The sequence below is a fragment of the Pleurodeles waltl genome, chromosome 11, assembly GCF_031143425.1.
Source record: "Pleurodeles waltl isolate 20211129_DDA chromosome 11, aPleWal1.hap1.20221129, whole genome shotgun sequence".
NCBI lineage: Eukaryota > Metazoa > Chordata > Amphibia > Caudata > Salamandridae > Pleurodeles > Pleurodeles waltl.
Window position 1 is genome coordinate 940,836,473 of NC_090450.1, and position 15,540 is coordinate 940,852,012.

General features: G+C 44.0%; 1 protein-coding gene across 1 annotated transcript in view; it reads left to right on the forward strand.

The window, feature by feature from the left end:
• Positions 1 to 13,959: 13,959 nt before the first annotated feature.
• The window catches only part of LIMK2 (LIM domain kinase 2), a 249,863-nt gene continuing 248,282 nt past the window's right edge, over positions 13,960 to 15,540 (forward strand). The window contains exon 1 of the mRNA XM_069215065.1: positions 13,960 to 14,114. Within this exon, the coding sequence (XP_069071166.1) occupies positions 14,054 to 14,114 (61 nt within the window). The 5' untranslated portion in view covers positions 13,960 to 14,053. The remainder of the gene's footprint in view (positions 14,115 to 15,540) is intronic.

Below are 15,540 nucleotides of genomic sequence, written 5' to 3' on the forward strand. Positions count from 1 at the left end.
CCAACAAGTTTTGAGGGCCTGATACTCTAGTGCTGAAGACGACCTTAGGCACTATTCCATGGAGAGCTGAGGGCTTCATATGCAAGTGCATGAAACTGTGGGTAAGCAGGTTTCAAACTGCTCCATAAAGGTCTTAGGGTTTCATTGTCTGAGGCCATGTGAAGGTAAGCGCCATAGGCACAGCTCCACAAAGCTCTGAGGGCTTCATACTCTAGTACTCAAGACGGCCTTTGTGAAAGCTGGCTAGGCACAGCCCTAGAGAGATCTGAAGGCTTCATACTCTAGTGCAGGAGACGGTCTGTTGGTAAGCAAATTTGGCACGGCTCCATAGAGGTCTGTGGATTTCATGGTGTGTTTTGAGTTACTAGGTGTAGGTAAGCAGGATAGGAACAGCACCTCAGAGGCCTGAAGGCTTCATACTCTGGTGCCAGAGACCATCTATTCACACAGCTCCAAAGATGTAGAGGGCTTCATAATCCAGTGCTGGAGACAGTTTGTAAGCAGCATAGGCTCAGCTCTACAGAGGTATGCAGACGTCATACTCTAGTGCCATAGTTGGTCTGTGAGTAAACAGGATAAGCACAGGTCCACAGAGGTCTGTGGGCTTCATACACTGGTGCTTGGAGACCATGTTAAGGTACGCATGGTAGGAATGGCTCCATGGAACCATTCATGCTCCAGTGGTAGACGCAGCAAGGGGGGCACAGCTCCACCGACATCTGAGGGCTTCATATTCTGGTCCCGGAAACCATCTATGCATCCAGTTCACTGGTGGGGGATCTGCAACTACTTCAAAGGGAATCTACTGGATTACCTCTCCCAACAACCAGTGGAATAAATCAGAGGTGGTAGGCTACCAGACTCGGGGATCCTTAAGGGCAGCTATGCGACTCACTGGGGCTTTTGTGATTTATTGAAGCTCTTAAGTTTATCACAAGGAAGGAGTGGAGAAGTGTGGCTCAATGGTTAGAGCGGCAGACCCTGAAGCAGAGATCTGGCTCAAGACCAGGGTTCAAGTCCCGCTTCGGCAGGTCTTGGGCTCAATTCCCCTTGACCAGATAATTCTCGCCTCGGTGCCTAATCTAATTCATGGGTCCCACTCTGCAACTCTGGGCAATAGCTTGCTTAATCTCCACAATGGCCCCAACAGCGCTTGGATGCCTGGCTTCACCCTGGGGGTGCTCAGGAGTGGGCGCCTCACAGGGAAAAGCCAGGAGGGGTTCCATAGCGGTATGAGTACAGCGCCTTGAGACCCTAACGGGTGAGTAGTGCGCTATACAAGTGCTAATTTACATTTACATTTTCGAGCACTTGGACTGTGGGCCACACCGAGATTTCCTGGATACCAGGCTTTGTCCTTTTCCTGGAACTGGTTATAAGAAGATTAAGGACCGCTATTAGCTGATTCAGATTGCCGTACAACATACTGACAAGAACGAAGTTCTCAAATTATGCTAGATCCCTATGGAGAGTCTGCATGAAGGAGAGGTGTGTGAGGGTTGTCCCAATGACATGTACATAAGTGGGTTCAGTCTGTCCACTGTTGTATGCCACCCAAGGAGGATGTGGGAACATGTCTAATAACACCCCCCCCCCCCCAACTGTAGAAGGCTGCAAGACAACAGGGATCTTGTTTTATCTTTTGATTGGACTCTATGATTTAGTACTTTTGTGGTTGGAGGGCATTCTCCGCTTTTTCAACTTTTTTATGCTTTTTATTTTTTTTTATAATATGTTTTTGACATTTGTTGTAAATTACCATATTTGTTATGATGGTACTATGATGAAATTAAAATAATAAAAAAGTATGAGAATGTTTTGATGTGTCAAAATAATTGCTATGAACTATAGGATTGAGTCTTGCTCATTTTCATGGCAAAATATATTGTTGATATTAAGTTAGGGAAACCATTTTCGTGTTTTTGCTTTGGTCATTCCACAATCTACCTGAACCAGTCCAAAATGATCTCTGCAGGGGCATCAGGACTGATGTGGTGATAATGCTAGCCTCATTCAAGGGATAAACTCACTATTTGAAAAGTACAAACCAAATTATTTTCCCAGACCTGAACATCAGGGGAAGCATAACCTTGTTCAACATTTGGACCACCCAAACAAGGAGAGCTAGCACACCGGTGCAAAGGCGAAGAGCCTAGAGTGGGGCTGCTTCTGCATTGCTATTCATTCCTCCAGATTGGGCCTAAATCTGGAAAGCATTTGTTCAGCTGCCTTCCGGGACCTGTGAAAGTAGGAAGACCTGCCTGATGAAAAGCTGGAGCGGAATTGCCAGGAGGAGTGACAAACCTCATTGACCACCAAATCTGAGCTGCTGGAAGGACCTAAGTGGAATAGCCTCGAAGGTATGAGACTACCCTGGGGAAATGAGGTCACATCAGTCCACTGCCCAGAAGATGTATACCTGGGCGCAATGACATCTTCTTCAACCACTGAGATGGGTGAGCTGGGATTCTTGTACTTCCCTCTTCATCAGCTATGGAATGCGGTCAATGGTGGGTGGAGATGTGGGGATTCTGAAACCGCTGGAATCCTCTTCTTAGCCCCAATGGGTCCATAGATATTGTTGGTTAAAGCTACGGTCTGGAGTCCATGACAGTGCTCAGAAGTTCAGTGATTACCGGAAGCCACAGTGTCACTGTGGGTGCCCCGCCACTAGAAAATGTCCACAAGTAGAGTTCAAAATACAAGCTCTTGCCCCTACCAACAACCACCTTTGCAGTATTTAAGGTAAACGGACATCCTAATCAGCTTAAGTCTCCTCGAGTAGCTACTAGAATTGGAACTCTTAACCCCGTAGCTCTGGTGACTGGACACTGGGTCAGCACTTGGAACAAAAGACCAAAGAATGGCTCTAACTCATGATGATAAATATCCAAAATGGAGAACACTATCCTGACGGTACCTGGCTGAAGGAACACCATATTAGGGACATGTCCTAATCATAGACTACATTTTCCACAAAAATACAATGGTTTTGTCAGATATATACAAAACAGTACAGTTCCTAAAACATTATGAATTGTAAAAAAGCAATGACCTTATGTTAATTTTTAAAAAAGGGAGAAAAGACAAAAAAAAGAAAATCTGTATTCTCGCTGCAGTCATTTATTTATGTCTATTGCAACCTGGAATGGAAATAGAAGACGACATAGGGACAAGCAAAAAACGGACAAGGCAAGGTGGAAAAAAATTGTAAGTAAATACGTAAAAGGGAAAGGGAAATGAAGGTAGGGGTCTAGAGGACACAAATCAAGGCAGTTGGAGAGGAAGGGCAAGGGCTTCAACCGGTATCAATGGTAGAGGGGATAGGTGGGGCCCAGAACACAGAAAAAGTGCAAAGGAAAAGAGAGTAAGTGTGAGGAGTACGGGGAGGGGTGGCACCCACAGCCACAATAAAAACAGAAAGAAAAGCCATCAGCCTGATTTAAACAACTTGTAAAATGTTTTATCGAGAGTCAGTTGATTTATAATAAACATCTGAATACATTCAAACCTGATTCAAGGCTTACTAACCTACAGCTACTGAATAAGTAATTAAATAACTTTATTATAATTAGTTAAAATCGTTAAAACACCAACAATAAAACCTATGAATACTTATAAATAGTTTAAAGCCAATATTGAAAATTCATCTAGAGGTAAAAAAGAATTGAAGTTGGAATAGGCTATCATAGAGTAGAATCGAGGAGCTTTTTTAAAATGGTTTGCAGAATTTTTTTTGTCTCGGCAGAGTTCAGTTTTATCCTTTGTGTTCTGACAGTGCATTGCTGCCTCCTTCCACTATCACATTGTTAAGCATTATGATTTAAGACACAATAAGAGGATGTTTCTGTCCACTCATGCATGACATCAAAATGCTTCTCACAAAGTTCTCATTGCAAATACAAACTCCCTTCCATCCAAACACTATTCAATGGTGTAGCTTTAAACCTGTAGGATAATGTGCTTTGTTGCCTCACAAAGGGGAATGAAGCGCTGTACAAATGGAATTACTTCCTGGACGAATATGGGTGAATATTAACATTTATGTTCACAAAACATAGAGTATTTTTAAATATACTAATTAAGAAAGAACTAGAAAAAAGAGTCAAGGAAACAGGCTTTTGCAGGTTTATCCCCACTTTTTAGCCCCATTTGGACTACTAGGCACTGGTGTAATGGCTCTGAATAGCCCTGCGTCCTGCTGATCAGGACCCAGTGCATGTGCTCTGATCCTTGTAAAGTGATGGTTGATTGACTTGTACCCAATTGGCATAGCGTAACTTACTTGTCAGTACATAGTATATGGTACCACGGGTACCTAGGACTTGCAAGTTAAAGAGTTACTTGTGAAATGCAGCCCTAGTTGTGCCACCACAAGCATGACAAAGTAAAACATGTCTCCCAGACTAACTCGACTTTGCCTTTTAAGGTAATGACAATACCCACACTCCTCTTTGTGTCATATATATATCACCCCTAGAGCTGGCCTCTCCAGTCCTAAGGCAAGGTGCATTATATTAGAGAGCCGAACTTGTATTTTATAGGTTCTGAGAGTAAAAACCCCAAGTTGTTTTACTGTGACATATACTGGTAGCCACATTAGCAAACACATAGTTACAGGTTGCTAACTGGTGGCTGGGATTACTGAGGTGGGTACTTCTAGGTATTAAAACAATCAGTACATTAAATCTGATGTAATGGTAAAACAAATTGAATTTAGTGTCACTGATGGGCAAAGGGCAGCTTTAGCAAGTTGCCACTTTGGTTGCCAAAGGTTTTCAGCACCCGTTTATGGTTGCACTCATCAGCTGTCCTTCCAGTGGGGAGATGTGTGAGTGACTCCCAGGAAGAACGCAATAGAGGCCTGCCAATGAGGGAAGTGTTACCTCCTCCTGACAGGAAGCCACATAGGGCATTGGCCCATAAGTCGAAGTTCAAAGGGGAACCCGCCTTCGAAGGGCATGTGGTGCATACACACGGAGGAAGCTGCTCTACTGCTTAGGTGGACAGGCTGGCAGAGGCGACAGAGAGGGAAAACAGTTGCCAAACCCATTTACTCATGGGTGTGTAGTCCAGAGGTAGCCACACCCCTAGGGTGTGCTACTGAGCTCCACACACTAAGAGAAGGGTTCAGCCATCTTGGGAGCAGGAAGAATAAAGCCCTCTGGGAGAGCTAGCTGCCACACTTCACAGGAAGTTGCCATGAAGAAGGAGGGAACTAGATATCCCATTGGTGAGTGACTGAAACCTCCCCCAAGGGTAGTTTCTAGGCATAAAATGAGCACCCCTGGCACCCAGAACTCAGATCTTGCTTGGACTGACAAAGAGGACCGAAGGACTGTCCTGCTAACCCTGAAACCGACAAAGACGTGGATACATCAAACCTGGACTGCACCTGCTGCTCCTTGGGCTAGTGAAGGAAAGGACTGTGCCTGATGTGTCCTGCTCATGGAAAAATCACCCCCGAGCCCAGCCAAAAGCAGAGATGCAAAAAGTCAGTTGGCTGACTTCCTATTCGGAGCAGAGTCACAAAGGTTGAGGAAACATGCCTGGGCGAGTTTTTAACCCAGATCACCAGATTGTCTCCCATAGTCACATTGCAGCCTATAAGGCTGAAACCTGATGCCCAAAAATAGCACCCAGGTCTGCTGGACCTGGCAGAGTCTTCAGAGTGCAGGTAAGAAGTGACTGTGCCATTTCCTGTTAAATAACTCATTTAATATAGCTCAAAGAGTTCCTGAATAAAGCAGCTACAAGAGAAGCATGATCACAGCTTGACAATTACACTGAAAAATTGAGACTTTCAAGTTGAGGTGCCACCTCCTGTACCCAGAGGAATCTAAGAGAACCTCCCTCGTTGTAAACCTTCCTATAGTCAGCTACAAATGCCTGAGGTTCGACTGCTTCCTCTTGACCAGGTCTAGCATGATTTTTTTTTAACATGCATAGATATTATAGAAATTATAGTTTGGCACACATGTTTACTTTGCATAGTAGGGGCAGGTTTGCTGTTCAGGAAATGGCTAGACTTTCTATGGTCGACGGTACTCTGTCGGCATTGGGAACCAGGTGTTTGTCAAGTAAGATTTTCAGGTCACGAGCAGAGGGGCTAGGCTCTTCGTTGTCAGAAATGTGCTGTGGTCATCAGAAAGCAGGTGTTCACCTAAGGAGATTGCCAGGCTACAAAGTGGAGGGTCTCTGGAAATGGTTAGGCTTTTCATAGAGGTAAGCTGTGGCATTAAGAAATGTTAGAAGTCAACGTGACATGACATGTAAGCATGGTAGCCGCTTACTAAGGTACTGAATAATTAGATGTGTAAAGAGGGGTTTAGAAAAGGTGCAGTCAGGAAATATGAACATTAATGCAAACTCTACATGTAGGACAGAGAAGGTTAGAAGGCCTTTTATGGTCGCAGCTGAGTTACAACACTTACGGGTTAAGAGCAGGGGACGGTAGGCTCAGGATTAATGCTTCCAATGTATGATTGGAAGTGAGGAAAATAAAGCTCAGGAAACAATTTGTAGACAATGCTCGGCGAACGTGGTTGTCAGGCCATCTTGCTTGATCTCAGTTTGCACCTTGCACCTTTGTTTTTTTCCCTCCTCTTTTCCTTACGGAAGGTGTAACCTAAGCAGAAAGGTTTCCCAGGCCTGGTTTGTTTTCAGCTTCTCCTGCTTCAGGTGCTGTGGAACCTGATTCACCAGTAGTCTGGGTGCTGCCTCATAGAATGGATCTTGGGTCGTATGCTGGTAACTAGTTACAGCCTTCTTATACATATATATATTTAGTAATGGTCTCCAGTAAAAATGACTAAATGAATGCCAAAAGCAGAGAGGTGACCATTGGATCACTAGTGAGCTGCTTGTTTCATTATTTCTGGACTGACAGTGGAAATAGTTTCTGTACCCTATGTGTTTAGAGTTGCCACCTTATTTAGAAAAAAAACTGGCCATCTGTTTACGCTTTGCTATTCTGGAAGAGCTACTGGAAGAAAAACAATTCATGAAAATTTGTAACATGTCAATTATCCATCTGTTTCTTCTGATAATCATTCTGAATCAATTTAGATAGGTCCTTCATACATTTTGAAATCATTCCTATATGTATTTACTGTTTTAGGCATATGTTTCAGAACAGAAAAATACAAGATTTCACTGCTTTTTTCAGTATTTTTACTGGCCTGTACATAAAAATGTGGCCATGTGGCAAACCTACTTAGGGTCGACAATGCCAAAGCTACTACTTGTTTAAAAGGCATCATTGGGCCACCATTGCACCACGTGAACGCTTCACCAAGCATGCATTGCAATGGAATGCCTCTTGGCAATGCTAAAAGTGATGGAGCCTGGTACTTTCTGCTGACTAATGCTCATCTTGAAATACACCACTGCAAAAGTTTTGACTCTTCCAGAATTGCCTTGAAAGGACAGTAAGTTGTAAAGGCATTGGTTCTCTCCACACTCGACTACAGCATCTCACTGTTCTCAGGCATCCCCAAAGTACACCAAGAGCAGTTCTTCGTGCTGCAGCCTGGTTTGTTATCAGTCACATGAAATGTGATTGCATCACTCCTATACTGATTTCCCTTCAGTGGCTGTAGGTAGAGGTGAGAAACCAATTTAAAACTGCCTAAACCACACACAAGGCACTGCACTCCTCTTCAACTGCATACCCAGTTGAAAAAAATGAACATTTTGGGTGCAAAACAGGGTTGAAGAAATGTTTAATTGCTTCTCCTGGAGCCCTCCAACTTCAAATGAGAATGATTCATGAACCATTCCTGGGAAATACCTCAAGGATTTGGAACTTCCTCCATCCGACCCTCTATATACCACAAGCCATGCTACCTTAAAAAAAATCTCAGAGCTGTTCTCTTTGAAAGACACTCAGGTTAAATAATTTTTCTCCCACTTGCTCTTGAACGTCTGCTTTAAATGTTTCTGTTGCATCTCAAATGTACTCCTTGTTGCGTCCTCCCCAACCCGGTAGCATGTGCAAGAACCCACCACACACAGAGGTCGTAGTTAACATGTTTACTCATCAACAACTGAACTTTCAATATCCCAATAACCATTAATGACCTACCAGATGAATTACGTAATTTCATTCATAAGTTCCCCCCGCCCCCCACAGTCACGGTGTCCTAATGCTTACTGATCTAAGACACTACATCTCTCCCTTTGTTAAATAAAAAGACATGAACAAAAGATATGAACAAACAGCAGCATTACATTTCTTCGATCAGACATCTAGGTGCTCATACAGTTTAGCTAGACAGTGTGGTATGAGGTAGTTGAGTTGCACCAGTGGTGGACCCTAGGGGTACAGGGTTTACTGTCTGATCAGAGGCTTTGGGTGAGGTAATTTCCCGTGAACCTGTTGGGATTTATGATCGACGAGAAAGATGTCTAAAGTCGGATGAGTCCCTTGTGATGGATTTATCAGGACGATGCTCCGTCATCGTAGGTCCCTTTCATGTCACAACTTTTAAAGGTTCAACATCAAATGAAGGATCTGTATTTTGCTTTTGTTTGATGAGAACCAAATCACCCTCATTTAACACAATCTCTCATGTTTGAAAACGTCGATCAGCATATGTCTTCATATGATGCTTCCGGGCAGCGTCCTTAGCATGAACCACATCATCGTGTACGGTTCGTTCAGGGGTTCCTGTGATAGTTTGGTTCTCGGGTCTGTCCCTAACATCAGAGTAGCAGCACTCTCACATGTAGTGGAATAAGGAGTTGACCAATAAGCACAGAGGGCTTGTCATAACGCCTGACTCAGATCAAGACCCTCTATCGATGCACGTTGAATCACCCATTTCAGGGTCCCTATAAATCGTTCCACAGCACCGTTGGCTGTAGGCCACAATTGTGTGCTTTCCTGATTTTTACTGCTAAGACCAGCTAGAAACTCCTTGAACTCCTTGCTGTAGAACGGTGGACCATTGTGAGACTTAAGAATGTCCGGTGTGCCCCACATTCCAAAGATGTTATCTAGCCACTCAATGACTTTGCCGTGGGTTGTGTATAACATGTATTCAACCAGAGAAAACTGGGAATGGTCATCTATGATCACCACAAGATAATGCCCATTGACCAAAGGCCCAAAGAAATCAACAGCAATTCTTTCTCCCGCATGCACAGGGAGATCTGGTATTGTCCGGGGACGGTGGGTCATCGTGGGAGGCAGGCAGTTGCATAAATTACACTCCTTTAATTCCCTTTCTACTTTTTCGTCCAAGCAAGGGTGACACATAATCCCTCAAAGCACTCTTAGTGGCCACAGTGCCACGATGGCCTACATGGTCAAGTTCAATGACTTGCTGTCTCAATATCGCAGGTATGACAATCGGGGATCCTCTTAACACAATCCCTTCTTTAGCGACAGACAGTACATCTTAGACATTGCAATATTTTTGACATATGACATAATCACTTAAAGGTCAAACACTCTGCCTCCAGGAGTGGGCTGCAATCATGTTTTAATAGCACACATGTCCTTGGCATTGGCAGCAACAATGATCTGCTCAGTGGGCAGAGATGCAGGCGTGCTGGACTTTACAGTGAAATTGGTATACTGCTTGGCTGTTTTCGACCTTGAACTGTGCCTCTGTAGAGGTACTTGTGAGAAATAATCTGCAGGGTTTTGATTCTTGCCTGGCTTGTATAGTCGTACCCTTGTAGACACAATTATAGTTGTACCCTTGTAGACACAACCCCCACCTCTCAATGCAAGGGGGCATCTTGGCTTTTGGATTGCCGAAAATGGTGAGTAACACCTGGTGGCCAGTGATGATCATGAAATTCTTTCTATACAGAAACACATAAAATGTTCACAGGTCCATACCACCTCAGACTCTACTTTTCCAGCTAGGAGTTGGCACATTCTGTGTCAGACAAACTTCGGCTTGTATACGCCACGGTGTGGCTCAGAGTATTTGGATGTATACTATGCTGAGCAAGGATTGCTCCCAACCCCATTGGGCTCACATCAACATTGGTCTACGTGCACAATTTAGGATCAAAGTAAGCCATCTTGGTTGCATTTTCAATTGCATGTGTTATATTTTTGAAACTGCAGTCACATTCAGCTGACCCTCTGAACAGGACATTTTGTTTTGTCAGGTCTCACAAAGGGGCACTTACTGTGGCAAAGTCACGAATGTACCTCAAACAAGAGTTGGCCAAGCCCAAGAAAGACTGTACCATGGTGACATCTTGTGGAGGACTGGTAACTGATAGTGTGTACTTTGTCAGGATCAGGAGTCATGCCTCTATCAGAAAATACATGTCCAAATAACTTGAGCTTTGTTTTGAGAAATTCATACTTTTCGGCATTTAAGGAGAGGGCTGCATCTGTAGGCAATTCAATTGTTTGAAGGCTTTGTCATGCTCCTTCCATGTTGCACCAAATACCTGAATATCATCACTGTAATTGAAGGCATGTGTCACAGGCTGAATAATCCTATGTAAAACATCTTGGAATATTTCTGCTTCACATGACACTCCAAAGCTTAAACTTTTCTATCAAAATAAACCAACATGAGTCGAAAAAGAGCTAATGTACCTGCAGTTCTTTTCCAGTATAAGCTGATGGTAGCCTTTGTACAGGCCAAGACAGGAAAAAAATGTGGCTCCATTCAACTGCGTGATCATATCCGCAATGTGCAGTCCAAGATTTCTCTCTCTCCCAAATGCTTTGTTGGCATGCCACATATCCATGCAGATACACACTGCACCACCTTTGTCCTTTTTTGGTACTACCACGATGGGCGACACCCATGGCGTGACACCAGTAGAGTGCTCAATAATATCATGTTTCAGCAACGCTTCTAGCTCATTCTCAACTGCTTCTTGTAGATGAAATGCTATCCTGCGATGTCTTTGTACAAAAGGCCTGATGTCTTTGTTGATGGGACATTGCACCTTCATCGTTCTGACCATTCCTAGACCTTGAAACAGTGACGGTAACCGACTCACAATCTCAAGTTGTGTATTAAAGTTGTAATTGATGGACATCAGCCCCATGTCAATAGCAGTTGCAAAGCTAAGTAGGCATGCACTAGATGGAGTACCTTGTAAAATGTGAATTGAGGCCTGCACAGATTCTTCTTATGCTGCAGGATCACTATGAACGATCCTTGACTCCGCAATAGTTTGGAAGCAGCCCATGTGTACACCTTCGCATTGGACGATGTGGGTCACGGTATACGAGACAAACTGTCAAACTGGTCTAATGCAGCGATGTTGATCAATGCACCGTTGTCAATTACAAACGTTATGGGACAACCGTTGACTTTTAGTTTGATCTTGAAGCAATGTCCATAAGAGTTCTTCTGTTTCATTATCTCACTTGTTTTAATTATTTGCTTGTCCTCTTTACACGTGGCAAGGCCCACATATGCATGTCATTCTTTTTTAGACATAATCTTTGCACGTTCACCCTCTTCACTGTCACTCGATGATGGTGTTGAGTGATCCTTGCAGGATGAACTTGAAGACTATCCACTACATTTAGTTTCCACCTGTTGAAGTTGAGGTTGCTTTTTGTCTTTGAGGGCGTGGCAAGAGCGCTTCTGGAACCTTCTTGCATCCATTTTCTGGTCTCGCTGTGACGCATTTGGATTCTCTTTTGCAAACTGCCCTGTTATCTTTTCCGCACCCTGCACATGTCTGTCCGATGGCTGGACATCTACTTCCATGTGGAAATGAAAACCCACATCGCAAACATAGTCCTCCTTTAACTGGAGGTGTCGACTTACAGCCATCTGCTTGGTGTTTGTGTTTACTCTTCAAGCCTCTTGGCTTGTTCTTCAGCTCTAGCAGCAATTATACCTTTTCTAGACTGGGTGTCTCTCGCAAAATGCATCCCCTAAATGAGCCCAACAAACAACCATCAATGACTCTGAGGCGCATGTCTTCTTCACTATTAAATTCACTAAATCTGCAATTTTTGATGAGCACATCAAGTCTTTCAGTAAACGCATCCATCGTTTCAACAACTTGCTGTCTTTCTTGATTGAAAATGTACCTTTCATAGTTGATGTTTGGCATCCAGTTGAACTGGACTCCTAACGCTTTCTTGATTTGATGGTAAGACATTGTCACAGTTTGTGACAGTTTCTTTTTCATTTATTTTACTCTATACCCAGGAAGATTGTTCAAGGATTTAGTGATTTTCTCATCATTTACTTCTTCCAGGGCATATATGAAGTCATTGAAAGTCTCAATCCCTGTGGTCTAGCTGGCGAAAATATTCTGTTTCTTGGCGGCAGAGGTTTTAGAAAAGCAGCAGAATTGTACTCAGTGCTTCTGTGGTAGCCATCTGAAAAAAATCACAATTCCGAATGCAGCTTTGGTGGTTCCTATGGCGACCAACAGCTTTACAAGCATACCCCGTGTTTGCTCTTGAGTCACCGTGCCCTATTTGGAGGCTGTACGGCTGGTGAGTAAGTTCACTTCTCGTACATGGTTGTCAATGCCTTCTAGTATTATATCTGATTGTTGCTGCCTTTGATGCTGTACCTAGTTATCACTGTCTTCTAGTGTTATCTCTGATTGTTGCTGCCAGGTTATACCTGGTTGTCACTGCCTTTGGCGTTTTCTTTGTATGACTGATGGCTCGGTGTTGTGGCGCAGCACCTTTTTTTTTTCTTAGCCTGGTTGGTAAGTCTTGGTGGGCTTTTTCAACTGTGCTCCTTGGTTGGGCCTTCAACTTCTTCACGAGGCCTCGTACAGGCTGGAATGGTGCTTTCACTCCACATACACCAACTGCAGGCTTCTTCATTTCAGCTTGGGTGCAGTTTGCTATTTCTTATAAACTCTCAGGGAGAGCACTTCTGTTTCTTTGGGGCACGATTCCTCAGTTGTTGCATCCTCCCCAGCCCAGTAGCATGAACAAGAACACACCATACATGGACCTTATAGTTAACGTCTTTACTCATCAGCCTACAACATTCAACTGAACTTTGGACCTTATAGTTAACGTCTTTACTCATCAGCCTACAACATTCAACTGAACTTCCAATATCCTAATAACCGAAAGACCATCCCTTGACACTTCTTAGATTGATTACGTAATTTCCTTCACAAGTACGCCCTTAGTCACAGGCTCCTAATACTTACAGTTCAAATACTCTACACTCCTCTATCGATTATTTGGGAACTGTACTTGTAAACAACTTATCTCCTAAGTACTCGTGATTATCTGCTTTTAATTTCCACTTTAGCACTACACCTCAAGGAACTCCACTGGCTCTGAAACACAAACGTGCACACGTCAAGAAGCTGAAGATCTGGCTTTTCGAGTAAGCCAGAGAGGCTTGCCCCACACATCTACTAGAAGCACGTGGATGCCCTCACAAGTAGAGTGTTATAAAATGACAGATAACATAAAATATCAATATTTCGATAATTCATAAATTGTATCTCAGAAGTACTCCTGCTGTGATTGTTAGGTAACTGTATTATTCTGAAGTGCTCGGATGCCTCCAGGCCACGTCGGTGCTATATAAAAATCACAAAAATAAAAGGGCAATAGCCAAAACCGTAATTTATGTATGAGTCCATGTAATACTTTTACAATACTGTTCTGACATGCCATAACTAAAATGTATTGTTTGCACTGACCCACACTGCGACGCCTTAATTTGAATGAGCGGGTAGGAACGGTACAGGGCGAGGACCGTGAGGCGCCGCCTACCTTGTGTTCGTAAAGGCGCGGCTGAATTTAAGTACACCTTACACTCACGCCTGGCCTCAACATGGCCGAAGTTGGGACACGCCCATTCACAAAAGGGAAGGGCCGTTGCACTAATCTGCTCTGTGGGACGGGGGTGTGGTTTGGGAGCGTTTCCCTGAGTAGGCGCGGTTTTCCAGAATAGAGGGCGTGGTTTCTGCTATCGCAGACCCACCCCTACCCTCTCAGGTGTGGTTTGATCCTCACCGGGCTCCGTACTGGAATGTCACCGCGTGACGTCACGAACCTCCCCGCAGCGCAGAAAGCGGAGCATGAAGTTTAGGAGTGAACGGTCCTAAGTAACCGGGCATGGAGGAAGCGAGTCCGGGGACGGTGGCTGGTGAGGAGACGGCCTCGGAGAAGTCGGGAGGTCAGTGGTGGGTTGGGAAGTGCGACGCCACGGGGTTTGTGGAAGTTATGAACAATTGAAGTGAGCTGGTGGGGGTTGAGGTAGAGGAGGACAACATCGAGTGATGAGGAAGGGGTATTCTGTTGGATGTAGCGAGTGAGTAGCAACCGCCCATTGACTAGTGTCATTATACCTGGTCCAAGCCCTCCATCCTCAGGGACCATTAGCCACCTTCCCATGGGCCAGTGCCCTTGCCTCCCCCGCCCCCTCACTCAAGACTGTTACCTTCACCGCCCCTCCCTACTCACATTTCCGTAAACCAGGCACTCTGCCCCTGGAGCCCCCTTGATATAGTGCAGAACTCCCCGTCCTTGCCATGAACCAATAACCTCTCCCAACATTTGACTGGGGCCTGCACACATCTTTTCTGGATCAAACACCCTTTGCATGGGCAAGGGACTGACTGTCACCCTTCATTCGTGTAGATCGCCTTAACCTCATTCCCTTTGGCAAGCTGTCCACTTGCTCTAAATCTTCCCCACCCTTTCTCTCCCAATCTGCCCTCTCACCCTAATCAGTGTTATTTCTTTCCCTCCGTTTTGACTTCCATCCCTTTTTTTGGGAGGGGGGGGTAAGAGTTTAGACTTAACTCTGAATTTACTCTAAGTAGTGATGGCCCGAGCAAGCCACAGAATTGCCATGACAGAGTACGCCTCGTCACAACTGGCCCTTCCTGGCACTTGCGTGTAACCCACGCCCAATCAAAAACACCCAAGCAAATCAACTTTTTCATTTTTTAACAAATACCTGGAACCCTAAGCTATAAGCAAAGTACATACACTCTTATGTCTTTACAAGTAAGCCTGTCACGGCAGCTGTCAAACAGAGATGAAACAGAACAATGAATAAAGCGAATAGTTTAAGAAGTTATGTGTTCTTAATATTGCTAAACTTTTTGTTTTACGGCCTCATCCTGATGTCGGTGAAACACAAAAGGAATTATGGTATTTGAGATCATGTTCATTTTTTTTTAGTAGCGCCCCGCCTCAGTGAGCGCTGTACAAAAACAACAAACACAAGTCTCACATATGATTGCGGAAAGACCGTTTGGAAATTTTCTCCTAATGCAAGTTGCATGTACTGCTCTTAAATTTAATGGGCTGCTTCAGCATATATCTCACTCAAAGTGAAAACATTTAAAACCCTTTGTTAGAACATAAAAACACATGCTTTTCACTTCTGTCGAGTAAATAGAATGTGCTGGCGGTATTTTTTGAAGTAATGTTTTTGTGTTTTATAATTGTTGCGTGCTGTAGATATTATCCATAAATGCTTTTCTGTAATGGCATTTTACTTCAACTTTTTCTTTGGGAGGTGGACCTCCGAGCAACAATGTAGTCATTCAAATTGGGACCATTTGACTTCCTTTGCTGAAAAGACTTTGTAG